At 33.0% G+C, this 21,461-nt stretch overlaps 1 protein-coding gene and 1 non-coding gene across 2 annotated transcripts in view; both read left to right on the plus strand.

Moving 5' to 3' along the window:
- LOC125077345 overlaps window positions 1-15,921 on the plus strand; it is a 33,110-nt gene extending 17,189 nt beyond the window's left edge. The window contains exons 6-13 of the mRNA XM_047689267.1: window positions 11,088-11,202; window positions 11,364-11,599; window positions 11,692-11,822; window positions 12,431-12,650; window positions 13,653-13,817; window positions 13,926-14,073; window positions 14,832-14,980; window positions 15,802-15,921. Of these exons, the coding sequence (XP_047545223.1) occupies window positions 11,088-11,202; window positions 11,364-11,599; window positions 11,692-11,822; window positions 12,431-12,650; window positions 13,653-13,817; window positions 13,926-14,073; window positions 14,832-14,980; window positions 15,802-15,921 (1,284 nt within the window). The remainder of the gene's footprint in view (window positions 1-11,087; window positions 11,203-11,363; window positions 11,600-11,691; window positions 11,823-12,430; window positions 12,651-13,652; window positions 13,818-13,925; window positions 14,074-14,831; window positions 14,981-15,801) is intronic.
- Trnai-aau lies at window positions 2,748-2,821 on the plus strand. Its single transcript has one exon. It is a non-coding gene; the product is annotated as a tRNA-Ile (tRNA).
- Window positions 15,922-21,461: the final 5,540 nt, after the last annotated feature.

The raw sequence follows: 21,461 nt of genomic DNA on the forward strand, positions 1-21,461 counted from the left end.
AGAGCAAGCGCGTGCAACGAGGTCTTACACTCGCAGCATGTTTCTCTAAATATGTTGAGCGCCGCCGCGACGTCCCCAAGCCAAAGTTTTGCGCCTGGGCACCGCTCCGTGCACGGTGAGTTTCAAACCCAATTTGTATCTCACTCGTGAAATGTTGAAAATCGTCTTACGGTGACAATTAATGTAGTGTGAGTGTATTGCATTTCACGTTCGAATTCTGTGGCGAAATATGAATTTCATCTTACAGCATATTTCTATATTTCCACTAAACAGAATGAGATAACATTATTCATTGACGATTTGTATCGTATATAGCCAGTTATGTTGACATGTTTCAAACAATAATATTGGATGATGGGTTCAGATCGTGCCGATAGAATTTCCGGCTGAATCGATAACTCTTTATATCTTGTTCTCCAGTCAATAAAAATAATTTTCTTAACATGAATTTCTTGGAGAACAAAATCAATAAAATGGTGCTCGAATCAGTCAGAAATTCGATCGGATATTACTCATAAATGTAGACAGATCTAAACAAAACACCTTAGATAGGTCGATGATATCGTGTAACAGGACACATAGGACGTTTATAAATGAAAAATATTACAAGTGACGCGAGCAACAACTAGTTATTACATAAAACAAACATTTAATCGTTATCTATTCTAGCGAGTGGTCATAATTCTAATAGCGGGAGGTGTATTAAAGAAAATGTCCGTCACTGGCAGTTACATTTGCATATTTTATACGAAAATGGCCGGTTCAGAAACTCGCGTTCATTACTTTTGTATGCTAAATTATTGTGTTCCTTTCAAATATAACAAAACAACGTGTAAACTTGCAATTGTTTATAAAAAATTCAAACTTTAATATGGCGCTGCGAAACGGATTCTTAAATGCCTCGGGAAAATTCTTACGAAAAATTAAAGAATGAGTTTTAAGTTTTTATGTTTTCATCTTAATTTCATTTACTATTTCGCAATACGACCCGAGTCGGCTCAGAGGTTAGAATGCGTGCATCTTAACCGATGATTTCGGGTTCAAACCCAGGCAGGCACCACAGAAATTTCATGTGCTTAATTTGTGTTTATAATTCATCTCGTGCTCGGCGGTGAAGGAAAACATCGTGAGGAAACCTGCATGTGTCTAATTTCAACGAAATTCAGCCACATGTTTATTCCGCCAACCCGCATTGGAGCAGTGTGGTGGAATATGCTCCAAACCTTCTCCTCAAAGGGAGAGGAGGCCTTTATCCCAGCAGTGGGACATTTACGGGCATTTCTGCTTATAAGAAAAAATATAATTGTTAAAACGTTCTTGAATTCGTTCTCGAATTGGTTCCTTAGGAGTGTGATATTGTGGATGCATATCTGTATGGAAGCTTGTATTATAACAAAATTTGTCGAGACAAAGTATGAGGCTGAGACTGATAGCCGTGACATCACAAATACGTATTGTGACAGATCAATAACCATCAATAAAACATAGTCACGTTTAGTATCGATCGCGATGTCATATTACGGTCAGGTACAATGTCAGTGTCTCGTAAACGACGATTACCGCCGTAATTTGCGTTTGTGAATTACATACTCGTACTCTTTGTTTGGAAGAATAACATTGAACCGTTCGTGGTTTGTTTATCTGTGGTCGTAATAAAATTATTGTCAAATTTACACGTAAAAATTGTCAATTGACAGGAGGCTGTAAGATGGAATGCTTTTATCTTTACCGATTTAAAAAAAAATACAATAGAGATGTTTTTACTAGAAATATTTATTCTTTTTTTAAATTACTTTAATATTATATCAGAATATACACGTAGCATAAACCTATTACTAGACCTTCATTATAAATTAAATGAATTCGATACACGAGCACTTTTAACTTTCTTGTTCAACAATTTATATATATTTATAAATTGATGACGATGATGACGTCGTCCTGACTGATTTCGGTCACGGCGGCTAATCCCAAGGGAAACCAGGCAACTACGCAGAACATATAGTGTGTACGCAAATACAATTGCATGCTCCATTTTTTCATAATCCGATGAGACGACTAATCCGAGAAGACCAGAAATAAATCACGAACAACGGTTTACGTGCTTTCTGAGGGATGAGTGTAAACACATAACCAACTTTTAAACTCCTCGCTGTGTTTGAGAATTCTGCAACAGAAAATCCAATAATATTTTATCGCTCCGACTTGGGCTTGAATTAAGAACCTCTCTCTGGCCTTATCAAGACCCCAGACGAACGAGGCAATCAAATTTTATAAATTAATTTAAAAACGGACGTGACGTAATTTTTTAAGAGTTTTAAAATGTATTACAAAATGTTATTTTCAGTAACTACAAAAATACTTGGTAATACCCTGTCAACCGTGTGATCTAAGACGGTATGTCTACTTTATGTCTGTTATTACACTGTCTCACTCACCTTCGAACCGGACCATGATATAACGTATTTTATTACGCCATGTAACCGTTTAACATACATAACATTGGTAGAATATTCAGAATATTGGCAGTGGAGCAATCGTCTATTGTATGTATAGATACACGAATAAGAAAATGATAAATTTATGTGCGTATTTAAAAGTTAAGCGAAGATCTGTGTTGAAATTGTTAACGTGAGTGAAAAAATCTAAGCATTGTCATTAAAAAACAAATATAATTGAATGTCGATATATGAGTTTTATGGATTTATTGTACATGATAGTTTTATTTTTCAAAATATCATCCAACCGGCCCATTAGCTCAGTTGGTTAGAGCGTCGTGCTAATAACGCGAAGGTCGCGGGTTCGATCCCCTCATGGGCCAAGTAAATTATTTTGTTTCATTAGTTATTTTATATATATAAGAATGATAAATATATGTCTAATATCAAGTATTGGTTTTAATGAGTTAATGTACCTATCTAATAAGTATTTTTGGAAAGTTTACTAAAAGTACATTGCTCCTCTTCGACGACATTTACTTACAAAATTTAATTATATTTCTTAGTATATTTTATTATTTAAGCAACATATCATGTCAGCCACCCAAAAGTGTAAGTTAATATGAGTACGTAAATTTATCGATTTAGGTTACAGTCAAAATAATATATTATTACACTTACCTATATTAATTTTAAGGAATTGCTAATCACAATGAAATTTCATTTTGTACCCGAAAACCAAATCTCTCGATATATTTCGCAATATTATTGACGAATTAATGTTTATATTAAACCGCAACTCACAGCGTAACTTTAAATGGTTCATTAAGTCCAGAAATTTGGTAATATCTAGGCTTCAAAATGTATATCCAGATAGAGATGGCCCAGTGGTTAGAACGCGTGCATCTTAACCGATGATTTCGGGTTCAAACCTAGGCATGCACCACTGAATTTTCATGTGCTTAATTTGTGTTTATAATTCATCTCGTGCTCGGCGGTGAAGGAAAACATCGTGAGGAAACCTGCATATGTCTAATTTCAACGAAATTCTGCCACATGTGTATTCCAGCAACCCGCATTGGAGCAGCGTAGTGGAATATGCTCCAAACTCCTCCTTCGGCCTTAGCCCAGCAGTGGGAAATTTACAGGCTGCTAATGTAAAAAAAAATGTAAAAATATAGATCCAGAGAACACCGTTCAATGGATGGAAATGTTTTTCACCATTCAATATAAATGATAATGTTATGATTACTGGGAACTTTATCACAAGAATCTAATTTCGATAATGAACATTAATAACCGAATGCTCATAAGGGCTAAGGCTCCTCCGTGCAGGTCAGCTTAGCTAAGAGCCACACTTTATCAACGAAGATTGGAGACAGGTGACTGTTCATCCTACATATTCAGGTTTCTAAGGTTATCAGGCACATGAAAATTCAGTGGGATTGTGAGGATTTGAGCTAGAATTTATTTGGTTAAAATTCTGGTGTTCTTAAAACTGTGGTATCAATAACAACTAACCCTTCATTTGTGCTTTGTACGATTTATTTGTAGTTAATTTTATCTACGTGTAAAATGTTTTATTGTAAATTACTATGAACTGTTAATTATTTATGTTAATTATTTATGAATATTTTAGTAACAAAACCAAAAATAATTTGAATAAATTTATTGTAAGTATATTTTAGTTGATATCAAAGTAGTTTTATGAATATCTGGTTAGCGAATATTATTACGAAACAGAACAGTGATACGCTTGATCGTATTTCGGGCGGCCTCCCGCCAAAACTGAATACATTTAAAACTGACAGCTTGACGTAATGACGTTCGGAAGGTTAGACTAATCCTCCTTATAATATCTAAAAATTATAGTATATTCCAAAGTGGAAATTACACTTATATACAAACAACATATTCATAAGTGTGTTAACCTGACTGATATCAGAAGTCGATAGTTTTATTTAATAATTTATTATACATACGAGTAATAGAAGAATAAAATGAACATTTATCCCTTAAACACCAGTTTATTTTACTAGATCTTCTCAACCTTAGCATTTTTTCGAAATATTTTTTCCTAATAAGAAAATACTCAATATTTTTAAATTAATCTTAATATTAAAAAAAAACTCAAGGTAACGGGTGAATTTTCAAACATCTTTCAATAATGATAGCATATTATACAAATTTCGAAAATTATAGTCCAAATCGCATCAATTACCGTCCAAATATCGACAATTACCAGACCGCCCCCCCCCCCCCCCGCCTCATGCATAATTGACTAAGCAAATACTTGCTTTCAGAACTTTGCTCAGAAAATATCGACGTTTCGATGTCAAGTTCGTCTTGAGTCAAGGAGAACTCATGTATGTACATATATTTATTATATACGTCACGATCGAATGCGTCCAATATACCAAAGTTGGTTCATGTTTGAACCAATAATTTTATTTAGTTCTGAGTGCTTTTTCTGTATGTTTATAAATTTACTTTATTATTGGTGGTTTTTAATTACCTTTCATAAAATGTAATAATCTCATATGAGCACCGAAAATTATTTTCCCATTTCAGTTTTTTTTATTTTAATACAATTCCTAGTCTTAGCAACGTGACATTCACGTTATCAACAAATTCTAGACTTCCGAAATGGTTTCGGAAAGATCAAAGTGTCCATGGTAATGCGGGCGCTACCTCGAAACAGTGGATGATATTATTCGATAGACACTGTTCATTTAGTAAAACTTATATTTCTTTAACCCTTTGTCTTTATGAGTGCAATAATTCCTATTCTTACTCTACACGGATACCATCAAACTTAGAAACAAAGACACTAAGTATTACTGTTTGGCGTTAGTATATCTGATGAGTGGGTGGTACCTACCCAGAAAGTCTTAAACAAAGACTTATCACCAAGGAGATTTGCTTTAACCAAAACTGAAGTCCAGTTTTTGCACCAATGTGAAAGAGTTACATAAGAATTTTAATACGAAGAGAAATGGTGAATATAATATAAGGAATAATAAATTTATTATAAAACAATAAAAAAATCAAACAGTCCTAAATTAAGAAATTTAAAATCTATAAAATGATTAACAAATATTGGTTAAATTCATCCAAGTATGTGACCAATGCCATGGCCGTAAACTTTGACGATAGAATTTCAGAACGCAATTTATTGCTTGATCGTACGCCGTAGGCAATGAAACCACCTGTGGACTCCCATGCAACTTCACCATTACGAGGTAGTTGTTGAGTTGATGAATAATTATTAAAATACAATTATATCCTTACGTAAACCACTAGTATTATTTAGAAGTCTGAATTATTTGTATTTTATAGATAATTGCGTCGTACAGATTGCTATGGACATTAACTGACTGTTAATGTTGATTTGATGGCGATTGTTTGGCAATGTTATGTCTTCTTCTTTCAAACACCCAATCAATTATGTCAGAAGGAGAGAAAAATATTTTATAAGAAACGACGTAAATGCTTAATAATAAAAACATAACATTAAAACATTAACAGCCTGTAAATTTTCCTACTTCTGGGCTAAGGCTACGCTGCTCCAATGCTTGTTGGTGGAATACACATGTGGCAGAATTTCGTTGAAATTAGACACATGCAGGTTTCCTCACGATGTTTTCCTTCACCGTCGAGCACGAGATGAATTATAAACACCAATTAAGCACATGTAAAGTTAAGTGGTGTTTGCCCTGGTTTGAACCCGAAATCATCGGTTTAGGTGCACGCGATCTAATCACTAGGTCATCTCGGCTCTTATATAATAAAAATATAGCTATCGTTAAATATACTTTTGAAGTGATAACTTCTTATGGGAGGTTTAACCGCTTCGTTACGTAACGCGTTACGGCGCCAGTCTGTCTGGCTTCCTTTCTCTTACGCATACGGCAGCGGTAGGCAGGCTCCTCTTCTCTCACTCTAACTTACAGCGGATTGTTTAAGTTATCACTTCTGTCGGGCGTCCCGAGTCGCACATATATTTTTTTTAAATATTTTAACGACTTATATCATTCATTAAATAGAGATGTTCCTTAGATCTCGAATATATTATATATTTTGTCAGAATATCATTTGCCGCATATGATATTTATCAGGAAATGCTCGACATATATTTTAAGGAGACTACATGCGGAATATTCAATAAAAATAATGATCGATGAACACATACAATTTATTTAGCCGTAATGTTTTTAAGAAAATACTAAGCATAATAAATATATATTTTACCTACGGCACCACAGATTAATACTTTGTATTGTTGTTTAAAGGTTGGAACAGAGTGAGCAAATATACAAATACAGGTACGAGGGAATACATCTTAAATATTACCATTGACAGCGAATTGACGGTGTAAGAAATAAATTTTCTTAAGGTGTTATTATCTGTACGCGAAAGTTACGTACAAAGGTATCTTAACTTTAATTTATTGAAAAGAAATCCTACGTAAGTGCATATAAAATATCAGATTATAAAATAAAAGACAAATGGGGCGCGCGGAACATTATAGTAAAGCCCAAAAATTACTGGTACACTTTAAATATTAATTATTATTGAGTATTGACGAAAAGGCGCGTCGTTTCGCACTACCGGGACTTATTCTATCTTGTACTGTATTTGCTTTAGCTGCGTTCAAAATACAAGTCGATAAAATTACTTAAAATCAATTAACAAAACTAAATTATTAAAATAATAATTACGTATTTGTTGATATGCAAATAATTGATATTAATTCGATTGAACATTAAAAAAAAAAGTAGTGCCACATGTATAAACAATAGATCATTAATGTTGTGTGTGTAAATACACACACATTATTATGATCAGTATTTGTAATATGATGTGAATGTGTTGGCTATATGACGTGTGGCTGTATGCCCGTGTGAAACCACGGCCGAAAATTAGTTTGATGATAAAATAACTTGTGAGATCGTATGTCGATAAAGTTTTATTCGTAGAATAAAATATGTACACAACGCTCGATGATTCAGTAAAATCGATGCGTTCATGTTAAAACTATTCAATAGTTCGTTTTTTAATATGACCAACTTATGAGTGGCACAATTATTTTAAAGCAAAGTTCGTTTAAAATATTTTTAACAGTCATGATATTTATAACTAAATAAATTATTTAAACTGGAATGTTTTTATTGAATTTACGTAATAATTTACTCTTAAAAAAATTTATAGTTGTCTACATCATGCCCAAGTCACTAATAGCAACCTACTGAAATTCAGAAAGACTATCCGTTTAGGTAAGCAAATATATGTTTAGATTTTCGTATGATTAAGAATGTATACGTTATTGGTCATGGACATTATAGAAAACGCAAAATGATTCACAAAAGTGATTATTGTGCAATAGTAGAGTACTTCTTACCACCATTGCTTCGGTGTAGCAACGGTTATATAGGGGATCTATCGGAGAGCCTGGGCTTTTATATAATCTGAGTTTGAATAAAAATATGGTTTATTAGTCTTAGGGATGCACCAAGTTTAATTGTAGAGTCCACCGATGTCATGACGTGTAAGAAAATAGCTGTAAATTTTTCTTTATCGGAGGAGAATAGATCTTTGCCAAAAGTGGTATCATCACTGGCAGTTAATATTTATTTTGTTTTGCTTGCTAGAAAATGAGTCAAAGCCAACTTTATTCAATATAGAAGTGTTTACACTTGCTTATTAATAGTCAAAAATCTACCACCGGTTCGGAATTTAACACCTCGGACCTGAGAAGAACCGGCGAAAGAAACTCAGCGGGATATATATTTTTTTTTTCTTTTCCATTTTGCATGTACAATAATAATTATATTTTAGTTATTTGAAACAGCCTGGAGGCGATCATTCAAGATTTTCTGGTCGTTGATGCCTCTCATTGATTAGATTTTCATTCGAAAGAAAATATGTTTTTGTTAAACATTAATTCATATTTGAATAACATTGAAAATTGTATTAAACAAGATTAGTAAGACGCTTGTCAGTGTAAATGAACTAAACTGACAGTTGAGAGAAGACGCAAACTTATATAATAATATTATTTGCTTGAATCTTCTCCGAAACAAGCTGAATTTTCCGGTATAATTTTACCACCCACTCATCAGATATTCTACCGCCAAATGACAGTACTCTGTATTGTTGTGTTCCGGTTAGAAGGGTGAGTGAGCCAGTGTAATCACAGGCACAAGGGACATAAAATCTTAGTTCCCAAGGTTGGTGGCGCGTAGGTGATGTATGGAATGGTTAATATTTCTTACAGCGCCTTTGTCTATGGGCAGTGGTGACCACTTATTATCAGGTGGCCCATATGCTCGCTGCCAACCAATGCCATAAAAAAAAAGATATTTCATAGTGCTACAAAAAAACTCCTCATTTAAAAGTAAATATAGATTAGCAATAAAACATTACAACATAAGCCAGCAAGTTTTCCGAGGACGTGCGACTATGCAGGTGTCCGAAGTTAACGACAGTGAAAATTTAATAACAGCGACTAATATCGTGTTTAGTTCAGTAATAAATGAGTTTGTTTCTTTACACGTGCCAGTAGGCGCGGCCAGAGACCTACACTAGAAGTTCTAATGAAAACTTTATCATTTCATCAAGGAGAAACTATGTGTTATGCTATACGTATACCGGAACAGGGTTTTGTCTGTACTTATGCTTTTATTTTATTTTATGCTTTGGCAGATTGATAAATGAATAATCTGATGGTAAGTGGTCACCGCCCATAGACATTGACGCTGTGAGAATTACTAACTACTCTTTACATCACCAAAATATCACCAATTTTGGGAACTAATATGTTATATCCCGTAGTTACACTAGGTCAGTTAACCTTCAAGCCAGAACATCGCAAAATTAAATATTTCTGCTTAGTATACCCTAAGCTCTACCATCAAGTAAAGGCTATATTGAATAAAGTCCAAGCCTTCTCGTCCACAGCCGAGGAGGCCTTTGCCCAGCTGTGACATTTACAGCCTGTGACTTCACTGTTATAAATTTTTGATTTATGAGTTGTATACCATTCAAAGTTGTCATATAATATGCCTGTGTCTGTACACGGCTACCGGGTTACCTCAATGTTAAATGTATATACATATATACGGAATTAGTTTCTCATTAAAGTACAATATTTCATTAAAAAAAATACATTTTCAATAGTCACCGTTCGCTTTATACTAGTTGTAAACATCCCAGAGAGATATACTAAAAATGGATATATATGAGCTTACCCAGTTAACTTTATTTATAAAAATATAGTTAAGGTGCGTGCAATATAATATGGGCAACATCGAACCGATCGAATTTCCATCCGTTTCCGCCGCTTTTCATATGTCCAGTCAATAAAGGCAGTTTTATTAGTTTTATTGCCTAGAGAACTAGGAAAATAATGATGTTCAAGTCAGATGATATTTTTTTTAAAAAATGGTTTCTGAAAAAAAACCTTTTTTATTCAATGTCCTTCAATAACAACATTAAACCATTTATATATTTGGATCCATATATCCAATATATAATCCTTTAAATCCTACCTGCTTAATTGTCAAACTCTTATCAAAACTGCTTACAGGTAAAAAAAAAAACAAATATTTTTAATAAATGCAGTAATCGAACTCATGATCATCAATGATAAATGTTGTTGGTGTAATTAAATAATATGTTAGAACCGTTTACGTGGAAATCTATATGTATATTAATATTTTCGTGTGTAGGGGGTAATATCTTGAACAAATGACCAATTCTATTTTTCTAACTCAAACCTCAAGGAAGTTCACAGGCTACTTTTTATGCCTTATACCATAGCAGAGTCACGGGCATCAACTAGCTTAATAATAAACCTCAAATATTAATAAGAACATGCAAAAATCTTTGTACAAATTCATCATCAAAACATCAGGCTGTTTAATCAGTAGTAATATTATATCTTTAAACATTAAATGAATAAAAAAATACTGTTAAAAATATAGAAAAAAATAAAAGCTCATAAATATCATGTTCATTTATTCACCACAAAAGTTCGACTAAAAAATACGTGCACTCATTAATTACATCGACACCGTTTCTACGACTTTTGTTATTACGAAGAAAACGTTTTTCTGTCCCTTGAATTGGAAAATAGAACGAAAAATTAATTATTAGTATTTCGATCATCGGAACACAATATGAGTAACTTCTGGATAATTCACTAATTACGCTTCGAAATGTTCTTATCAATTTGAATCTTAATCATTATAAATGCGAAAGTTTGGATCGATGGATGTTTGTCACTCAATCACCCCAGAACAGCTGAACGGCACATATCTGTGCCAAATTTAAGATCCATCTGGAGTAGCACATAGGGTCCTTTTGTCCCTAACACCTGGTCTTTTAACCTCAGACGCGGGCGAATTACAAATTAATCAATGGTCACGTTTAAAGAGCACGATCTAGCGAATAATACTTCACTGATTTGTTAAAACTTGGTTTGGTGTTGAATTAATCAGCTACATTGACGAGCGACTCATCAAATGAGAAATTGTTAGTGTTACAAATTAGCCTGTACTGGCTCAGTATCTGAATTGAGCCAATTTTAGTCAGATTACAGTCAGGACGAATTAAATTGAATCTATCCTAAAATGATAAATATTACAGGTCAACGGCGAAAGAAATCCTGAGGAGGTGTACAAGGATTTCCGAGCTGCAGTTCTACAGATTCTGGGTGCGGTGGAAGAGCAAGGCATGAATGGAGTCGGTGTTGGTGCTCGGGGTATGTTGCACAATATTTCAGTGCAAGCTATTTCTATTCCAATTTTTTATTATATATTTTCGTAGTTTTTTTCCGCAGTTCCGACTGCGTTTTAGAGAGAGGAAGTGCAGATTTTTGAAGTCAATTTTCATATTATGTCTCTTTAAAACATTTATTTGCAGCTATACCAGGTGAAATCGTTGGCGTCGAGCCAGCACCGGCGAGAATTCATGAAGATGACCCACTAAAAGCCCAAGATGTAGACATTGAAGACGATTCCGTGCCAGTAACACAAATGCCAATAGTGCCTGCCGCTCCAGTGCCCGTGATGCCAATATCGGTCGCTCAATTACCTATCGCTTCTGTACCTAAAGTTTTTCCAGTAAATGGCAATGTCGAAAGAGTTCTCAGTCCTAAGGTATTTTTATCATTTGAATAATTTCTTAGTTTTCCTATAATATTATAACTTGTTATGTTTTTTTATCTTATCAATTATATATGAAATCACAGGCCGAGGTGATACGAGTTCACGGCGTCACAACAACGCCACCAACATTGTGGGTGGTGGGTGGTCCCGGCAGTAACAAAGCTACGTTGTGCGAACGCGCTGTGACTCAACGAAACGGTTGGACGCATTTCAGGTGAACAAAACATCTTAACACCCATTCATCATCATATTAATCTATAAATATAAAAGCGAAATATCACTCACTCATTAATCACGAAGTCTCAAAAACTATAACACCCACAAACTTGAAATTTGGCAGGTAGGTTCATTATAGAATGTAGATTTCGAAACCCCAAAAAGGGTAAAACGGGATTTGGAAGTTTGTGTTTTATAAATGTCACACGGGTAAAGCCGCAGTTTCAGCTAGTATTATACAATAGTAATTTTAATTTGTTCACTATAGTAAGAAATATTAGTACCGTTGAGACGGATAGATCGCTAAGCTCAATACTTATTGTACCTACTATAATATTAATTTAAATAATATCATTATTCAAAATAATTGTATAAGGTAAAATATTCCTTTAATACCATAAGCAATATAGATACCTAGTTATTTAAAACTAGCTGTCTCCATCTCATCCATCCATCCATTCAACACCCCTGTGAATTCAAGCTGTACATCCACGAGTCTGTACCACGTTTAGATTTATTCATTAAATACAATTTGAATCTGAAAAATATGGCCAGGAGCAACTGAAATTAAATTTAAAAACAATGAAATATGTGTCTCTCCAACAGCTTGGGGCAACGTCTCCGTGCTTTGGCTGAGGCTGGTGGCGGACCGGCATCGGATGGAGCTATCGCTCGCACGGCCGTCAGTGCAGGGGAATTAGTTCCACGAGACTTGATCACCAAAATGGTGACAGCTGCGGTCAGTGATGCTGCACGCAGCGGACACGGCATCGTACTAGACGGATATCCCCGAGACTTGGACCAGATGGAATCGTATGAGAGAGAGGTGCGAGACACTAAAGCTTATCAGGTCATAATTATTATTCAAGATCATCTGTGTATCATGATAAACTTGGAATATGACAGAACTCAGAAATAAAGAAAGTTACTCTTAAATAATTTAAAAGCATGTTTGTTCGATGTTGGATTTGTTCAGAGTATTCTATCAGATCCTTTATCAGAATCTGCTAGGATTTCTATTTAATGGCTATTAATATTAAATGATATTTAAACGAAAGGAAGAAGGGACAATGGGATTGACGACGAAAAAAATTGATTAATCTGTATTAGGACATTTTGACATCTTCATCATCAAATTTCGTTAGTAACGTTAGCAACGACAACATTAGTTTGTCACTAATGTTGTCGTTGCTAACGTTATTAACTCATGTCTACAGTTACTTTTGGTAATATTAATTATAATAAACATATCCTTGTGTAACCTGAAGTAACTACAAAATCAACCTGACCTGTAACATCCCCATAATTATATTTTAAATCAAACGAAAAAAAATAAATAAACGAAAAATCGTTGCCAAAAAATAAATGAAAGGTATAATTGAGTTTCTTCCGCCAGTTCTTCTCTTCGAAACCTGTGGTAGATTTTTTTTTTTGAAAAGATCGTACAAACTGTATAATGCTTCTATATTCAATAAAAAAATTTGACTTTTGTATTCCGTTTTCTTTTCTCGTACTCATTAATTGTATTGTTAGTCATTATCCTTATATGCATGGCTTATAGGGGTCGCTCGCATTATAGGGGTCGATTGTCACGTGTTAGATCGCCTTTATCCAATATTTAGGTACAAGTTTCATCATATTCGGTTCAGTGGTTAGGGTGTGAGAGAGGAAAAGACAGACAGACAGAGTTACTTTTGTATTAAGAATATTAGTATAGATTGAGTGGTAGACCTTCGTTTAAATGATTATACATGTTATTAAATGTGAAAGAAACTTTTTCAAGATATTAATTCACGCTTACTATTATGAATAAACAAAATTGTTACAGTTCAAAGTGACCCCCCGTATGGTGCTCTTGGATTGCTCGAAACTCCAACTCGGTCGGGGTCGACGGGACGACTCAGTAGCTGCCTTCAGAAGACGTCTCGAAGTATTCAGGGAACAGAGCTTACCGATGCTAAAGAATTTGGACCAACAGCATCGACTCGTGATCGTAAGTCACAAAATTTATTGAATCAAGGTCATTGATAAGTTGTATTTTATGTCTCATGAATTAATAAAACATTTACGCTTTGAGATTATTAATAAATAAAACTACCAGGTGGATGGTGATACAGACTCATCGGACGTACAGCTTGAATTCACGAGGGTTTTGGAGGAGGAGATGGAGAAGGCTGAAGCCATCGCATCGATACCACAACAGAACGCCAACCCACAGACACACCTACCGCAGAATGGGAACGTCTCTGGTACGTGCGAGGTTTTATATTTTTAGAATCATTACGAGTTGTAGTCGTGGTTTCCGTTACTAAGATTTTTGGTCTGCCATCAGCTATCTCATCCCTCATAATCAATCACGTAGACGTACGTGCGATTATGCACTGTTACATTGCTTATAATAATTTAATAATTGTTTACTGCTGATGCATTTAAAATATTCTTTTAAAGCTAAAATCGTTAATAAAAAAAATACCAAAAAAAATCCGACAACGCTGCAGCGAATATGTTTCATAAATGGAAAATTTATATTATAGAAGACCTAATGAGGGCGCCTCAGGTTCGTTCCTTGTCCCTTGTTCCTGCAACGATATGGGCTACTCTCTCATAACACAGTAATATACAGTATAACTCTTCAGCTCTGTTTATAACAAGTGTTACCAACTCACCAAAGTGAGTGTCACCCATACCTGCTGAAAAGCCGGTATCGTTAAATTAATTTGTTGCATTATTTTACTTGGTTTTAGGGCAAACCTGTCACTCATCACGACATCTACCACCAAACAGCAACCTTTAGCAATATTTTTTTTTGTCTTACGGTTTGAATGGTGAGTGAGCCCGTGTAACGTCTGTTACAAGGGACATAACATCTCAAATATCAAGCCTTGTGGCGCATTGATTATATAAGGAATGGATTTATTATTACTTACAGTCTATGGTGGTCATCATTTGCCATGGTGATCAAAATAAAATAAAAATAAAGTTATATTGATCAAACATTTATTAACAGATGGGACGACGATACAACAATTCGCGCATACAGTGTCTCGGATCGGAGCGGGAATCGCCAACGGAGTCGCTCGGAACGGGTCGGTACATAACGGAACATTGCCAAACGGGACAGTCGGTAACGGGTTCATTGGCATGACTAATAATAAGGTTTGCATTATTCACAAGAAAATCATACGATTTATTATTTTACGATATTCTTTTTAACAACTTATTGCTCATAAAACCATTTTATTAAACTAATTAATTTACACGGGTATACGCACACACTAAGTGTTAAGGTCGTCACACAGATATCGACTCGTTGATCCAGGGGTTGACTCGAAAGGCTGCAAACCCTACATTAAAACGAGAAAAGTTATTGAGTTTATTTGTAGATAAATGTGAACATTTATAGTTTGCGTGACTCAGTAGTAACTCTAAGTTTGTCAATTGGCATTATTAACACGCCCTCACCCCAGAAAGAACGTAAAGCCAGAATTCCTTAAGTCCTACGCCTAAATTCTCTCTGGTTGTTCTTGCTGTCTCGTCGGATTATGAGAATGACGAGAGCTGTGTGCCACTGTGTGCATTTCTTCCATAATATATCTTGCACCTCTTTTGTCTTTTGTCTGCTCCCTTAAAAAACATCGCCTTAACCGAAATATAGAATCTATGTAATGTAAAAAGTATAATATATTTTGCTCTCTATCCATAAATGTAAGGGAATATGAGTAACAGATAATATATCCTATCGATAATGTTGTCTTAGATTTTCGCGATTATTACACATTGAAATAAAACTAGTTTTTAACGGATTTAATCGCGTATATATTCGTGGTCACGGGCAGACGTCCCGTGACCACGAACACTGCAAAGTGCTCGTAACGTCGGGATGTTAAAATAATTAATATACGCGATTAAATCCGTTAAAAACTAGTTTTATTTCTATCCTATCGATATTATAATTTTAGTTCTTAAACTCGTTTTAGGTAAAACCAATGATCAACAACATCTCTAAGATACCCACAGTCTCGCAAATGACGCAGGACCAAGTGAGGAGACTTTACGAGCAGAGTTCTGGTGAAATCACAATGAACACACATATATAGATTAAGGAACCGCAAATAAACGTCTCATAAGTTAAAAAAAAAATGTAAAAAAATTATCGTGTCTTATTCTGGACGAAAAATATTAAAGTGCCGAAGAGTTTGAAGTATTTTGGATAAAATAGTTCTTTAATTAATGCTTAGTTATTTATTAATCGAATATAACTTACTAATTAATTTTTATAAAGGCATTCATTGAAATTAATAATGATATTAAATTCACTATTATTAAGTAAATACGGTTTCCACGTAATTCGTCTGAGTTGATTCACCGTCGCGTATTCTTGTCGATCGTATTCAGTAGAGCTTACACTCTCGCTGAAAAGTTAACTGCAAAAATATGTTTTATGGTAGAATTCCACTTTATCTTTTTTTTTCATTTTGCAAATTTTCTTGGTAAAATTATATGAGACTAAAATATGATTTTATAAAAAAAATGGAAACGTTCAAGAACGTGGTTTATATTTTCCACTGCAATAATCAGATATTGTTTACAATACAAAAGATTCATCACACGAATTAGGTTACATTTAACGTCTAACAATTACCAAAACGAACTTAGCAACGCCAGATTAACTTGAGTATAGTCTGTGAAAAGGGATGTGTCTTTTTATAAATTAAACACAAATAAAATAAAAAAGTAACAATAACTTTACTTAAGAAAGCACAAAGACAGTGCCTTAAAAAAATTGCTCTTTTATTCAAATTTAAATAGAATCAACGCCACAATTTTTGTATAATATATACGTCATGACGAGTTAATGTCTTTCAAAACTTTTCTAGAAAAAATATGACATAATATTATTATTTATCTGTTCTAAATCTGTCATTGGCAAAAATTCATTCATTTCATTCCAGATTAAAGTTCAACATGACTTAAACTGAAGACGAAATATTTATTTCTACATGAATTTAATTTTTAATTTAGATTGTTATTTTTATTTAATTTGTATTGTTATTTTTTATTAATTTGTAAATTTAACTCGTAATTTTTTACACTATACAATATACATACACTACAACTGATTGCAATTTCGAAAGATTCTATCCTAACCATATTTGAAACACATAGGTAGGGAACGCATAGACTAACAATAAAAATAGAATAAATAAAAGTTCCTGACAGATTATTTTCAATCATGTAAGCGTTACTTCTTTATTTGAATATCTTTTTTTTAATTTAACTTTGGCTTTTAATGAGCAAGGCGTAAACCGTTACAGAAGTTTAATAATTATCTGCAATACATAAAGTTACTTAAGTAAAGAATTAATTATCTATTAATTAATTTAATTCCTTGCTGTTCTTTTAATATTTAATGGCCAATTTAATGTTAATAACATTTTGCACAACTGTCAATAAATATAGAATAGAACTTCTAATGGAATTATATAGAAATACACTTGCCTAGTAAATATTTCATAAAAAAAATGGATTTCAAATTATAAGTAAGTACACAATTGGACGAATTTAAATTCATATAGATATTAAGTGTAAAATTAATATTTATTAGTAATTTATATTTAGATATTAAATAGAATAAATTACTTTTTAAATTATTATGAAACGATTAAAAGCGTTTAATTAAAAAAATCATGCACAATTTAAAATTAATATAAAAAAAAAAATCAAATGCTAAATTAAAAAAAATCGCACAGTTGTTTATGTTAAATAAAATTTTAGTCTTAAAAGAGTGTAATGTCAGTCACTAGACATTTAAGACCAAAACCGGCTGATGAGGACCATTTAAGTATATACAATATGTACATAATATTATTAACAATATGAATTTTAAATTTGTAGAAATTTAGATTTATGGATATTTATAATTAGTGTTCACGTAGAATAACACAAAACAGGGGCCAACTTAGTCTTAGATTTACTAGTCATTAGAAAACAATGCACGACCGTGTCAGTCCGCAAATCGACACATTTATATTTAGAAATAAGCAAAATGTTCATATTTAATTTTTCTAAACAAGAACCACTTTCAAAATATTATATCAATCATCATATGATTAAAAGTAGCGATTTCTTATCTATTGTAAAGTTATCGATCAGTATTTTTAAGTAATTAAAATAATTTAAACAAGTAGTAAGTAATATAAACAAATTTGTTATACTATAATACAGCTCTATATTTATCTCGTTAATAATCTGTATTCATCAAAATCTTGACACTGACATTTCTACGTCATATCTTTATTCTTTAACATTTTAAAGCACTAACTAAATATAAAAATTATACGTTTAGTGATATCTTCGACTTTAATATTTTATCATTAGGTACGCTATACACATTTAAAAAAACAACTTAGACAACACAGTACTAGAATAGTGCTCCACAATTATTCGTTTATTCTGATTGCGTCATTTGATTTAAAATTCACAACCCTTGTAGACGTCATTCAATAGATGCTATCCGCTGGGTACAACAGACATATATCATAGTTATACTATTAATAAGTATGAAAAATACAGTAAATATTTAAATTCAATTTTAATTCCTATATTTTATAATTAAATTGAATAATACATTTTATGAGGTTTTTATTAGTGCCGATAGGGCACAGATTATTAAGAACTATTGACTTATATGTATACTACTAGAAAAGGGAAAGAAAGCAGGGGGGGGGAGCCGAGAAGATCGCGCAGATGTGACAATAGTTTTTATCTTTATCCATTTGTCTTTGAAAGTATTTGACTCAATTTTGGTCATAGTTATAATGGTATTAATTCGATTAGACAATAACATATAATCACCATAACTGATTTAGGTGAGAACCTTAAAGAAACAGAAATCAATTTAATACTTACTTAAGAAAAAGTATGTCTACAATGACGAAAAAATAATAATTCGTAAATGTTTTTCGAGAGAATGTTGAATGAGAATGTTTTTACAGTGGCATTTTTGTAAAAATAGTACCTAAGTAGTTTTAACAATATGTGTTCATTTTTTTTCCGCTATTGATATATCTGTTTTATTATGATCGTTAATTTATATCAGCATATCGGTTAGGTAAAACTAGTAAAGAGTAAGCGAAAGAGCACATCATGCATGTAATTTTCGTGAAATAATTTGTTTAGAAGAAAATACAAATTAAAGTCTCAAATTATTAAGAACACTTATAAATTGCTGCTTTCAACAGCTGTCAGCTCCTTTCGGTCGTTCGCATTCGACTAAATGAGTTGTGGTCAATTGCCCCTAACTTACTGCGCAAAATCTCAGTACCGGACAGAAAGTCTAGTAGTATACACTTAAGTCAATGAAAAGGACATATTAATTCATTGTAAAATTGAAAGATTAGGTAGATATTTTATCTGTTTTATGACGAAGATGCCCTTTACGATTTGCATTTATTAAATTTCAATCACTATTAGTGTTTAATTAAAATTAAGCGTAGGTATTTGTTTTGAAATTGTTAAACATCGATATTTCATTTGATGTTATATTGATGGAATTTGATTGATGGGTTGAAAGTATTTTTGTTAAAATCTTTTAATCACAGCCCCGCTGCGAGACCGTTCCTTTTGAAAAAATTGAAAAAATGAGTTAAATGCGTAATAAGTGTCCTGAAGCAACCCTTTACTTGGGGCAATAACCTTACTTTCGTAGTACACATAGTTTCCGTAAAATAGCGTTAGTGTCATTATGGTTTTGGCGCGTATAACGGCGACGCTTGGAGAACGTCAGAGTTTTAAATGCTTCTCCTGAAAAATTGCATTTTCGCAAAAGTGACGGTCTCGCACCTCAGGTGCGTAATGTTATTATTAAAAATATGGAAAAAATGTATATCGAAATCGCTGGCAAGAAATTATGTAGTTGTAATAAATTTTTTTATGTGTATTATAAGATTATAAATATGTAATTAAACTTTTACTTATAGTATGTACTGTTAATCTTGTATCTGTATAAAAGTGTCTATCTATAAATACAATAAAATTAGCAGAATTTAAGTTCCTGTTATAATTATGTATCGTGTATTGGGAGCGTTCACAAACTCAAAGGGAAAAATAGAAAGTAAACTATCCAAAATTGATCTGGAGTGCCTGAGAGGAAGAAAGACGAGATCATCGTAAATTTATATAGTTTTATTTTTATATATTTTGTAAGCTATATATGAACACTGCCGTGCGTATGTATTTTGTGGTCACAATACTCTTTAGCTTGGGTCGTTTGAATAGCTATATTTAATAGAAGCAAACTACGTTTCACCCAAGGATCAAATAAGTCATGTTCGACTATAAAATTTGTAAACAGACCTCGAGGCTTATGGATGCTCCCTACAGATAAAATATCATTGCAATCAAAGAACTTTCAGTGAGTTGCTTAATTTAACAATTTATCAATTCACATGATAAGCTATGTAAGTGCCTTCTACTTAATATTGAAATTAATCTCTAGACTATCTATAAACAGAAGCAAAATAGTGAGTGACGTCACAAGTGTTGCAACTACTAAATTTTATTAATTGTATAATTTATTTTTATTTCATGATTAAAGCATTTTATGTTCAGTTAAATAACTATGAAATCATTATTATACTTTACAATATTTAATAATCTTTAAACTATTTGTATTTTTAACGATTGACAGTTTGGAGATTTTTATTTTATTCCCATAAAGTTAAATTTCGAACACGATGTCACATCACGGGCATATTGCAAATGTATGGAACTTAGAAGGAAGTACATAGTGTTTGTAGTTTGTAATATGTTTAGGAAAATTCAATAAATGCGCACTTTTTTATCGTTATAGTTTAGTTTCTGTTCACACCCTATGCCGATTAACTCCCGAAGCACCATCGCGGCCGCCGGTTAAGTAAAGCTACCGTCGCACTTTCGTATCAGTGTTCAATTTAATAATGCCTCACACAAGTACCCCGCCTAACCATACGGATCAGCAGCGTTTGCGTCGCCCGCCGTCCATTTCGTGAACCGCTACAAAATTCGCTACACCTAACTTTTATTTAATCTACTAAAACAAAGATATAAAATATAAAACAAAGGTCATACAGGAATACATTATCGTCAGGACCAAAAGTGTGTGCAATATTTAGTTAAATGCCTAAAATTCTAAATCTCTTGATTTCTTTGAGCAATTGAATCCAAATCCTAAAATATAAATGTTGAGAGATCACCGAGGACTCAGTAAATGTGGGGTTAGATCCGATTAGATTTAAAATATATATATATATATATATATATATATATATATATATATATATATATATACTGCATTTCTCTCCGAAGTCAAGTGCTTGAATAACTCTTTCTGTTCAGTCTGATGAAGGGTGTTTTGGGCTCCATATGTTTACTTTATGTTTTAATATGGCAGCACCATCAACAAATTCACAATGTTTTGACGAAAAGTGTCCCAGACCGATCTAGGTAACAACGACCCAATAAAATTGTAAGACCTGACAAAGCTTTATCGTATAGTTGTAATGTATGTAACATTTTTTTTAAATTGCTAAAAATTGTGTGCACGTGAAGTTTTGAAAAATTGTTAATTCTATAATCGTTATTTTTGTTGCCAAGATCC

The sequence above is a fragment of the Vanessa atalanta genome, chromosome 3 (genome assembly GCF_905147765.1).
Source record: "Vanessa atalanta chromosome 3, ilVanAtal1.2, whole genome shotgun sequence".
NCBI lineage: Eukaryota > Metazoa > Arthropoda > Insecta > Lepidoptera > Nymphalidae > Vanessa > Vanessa atalanta.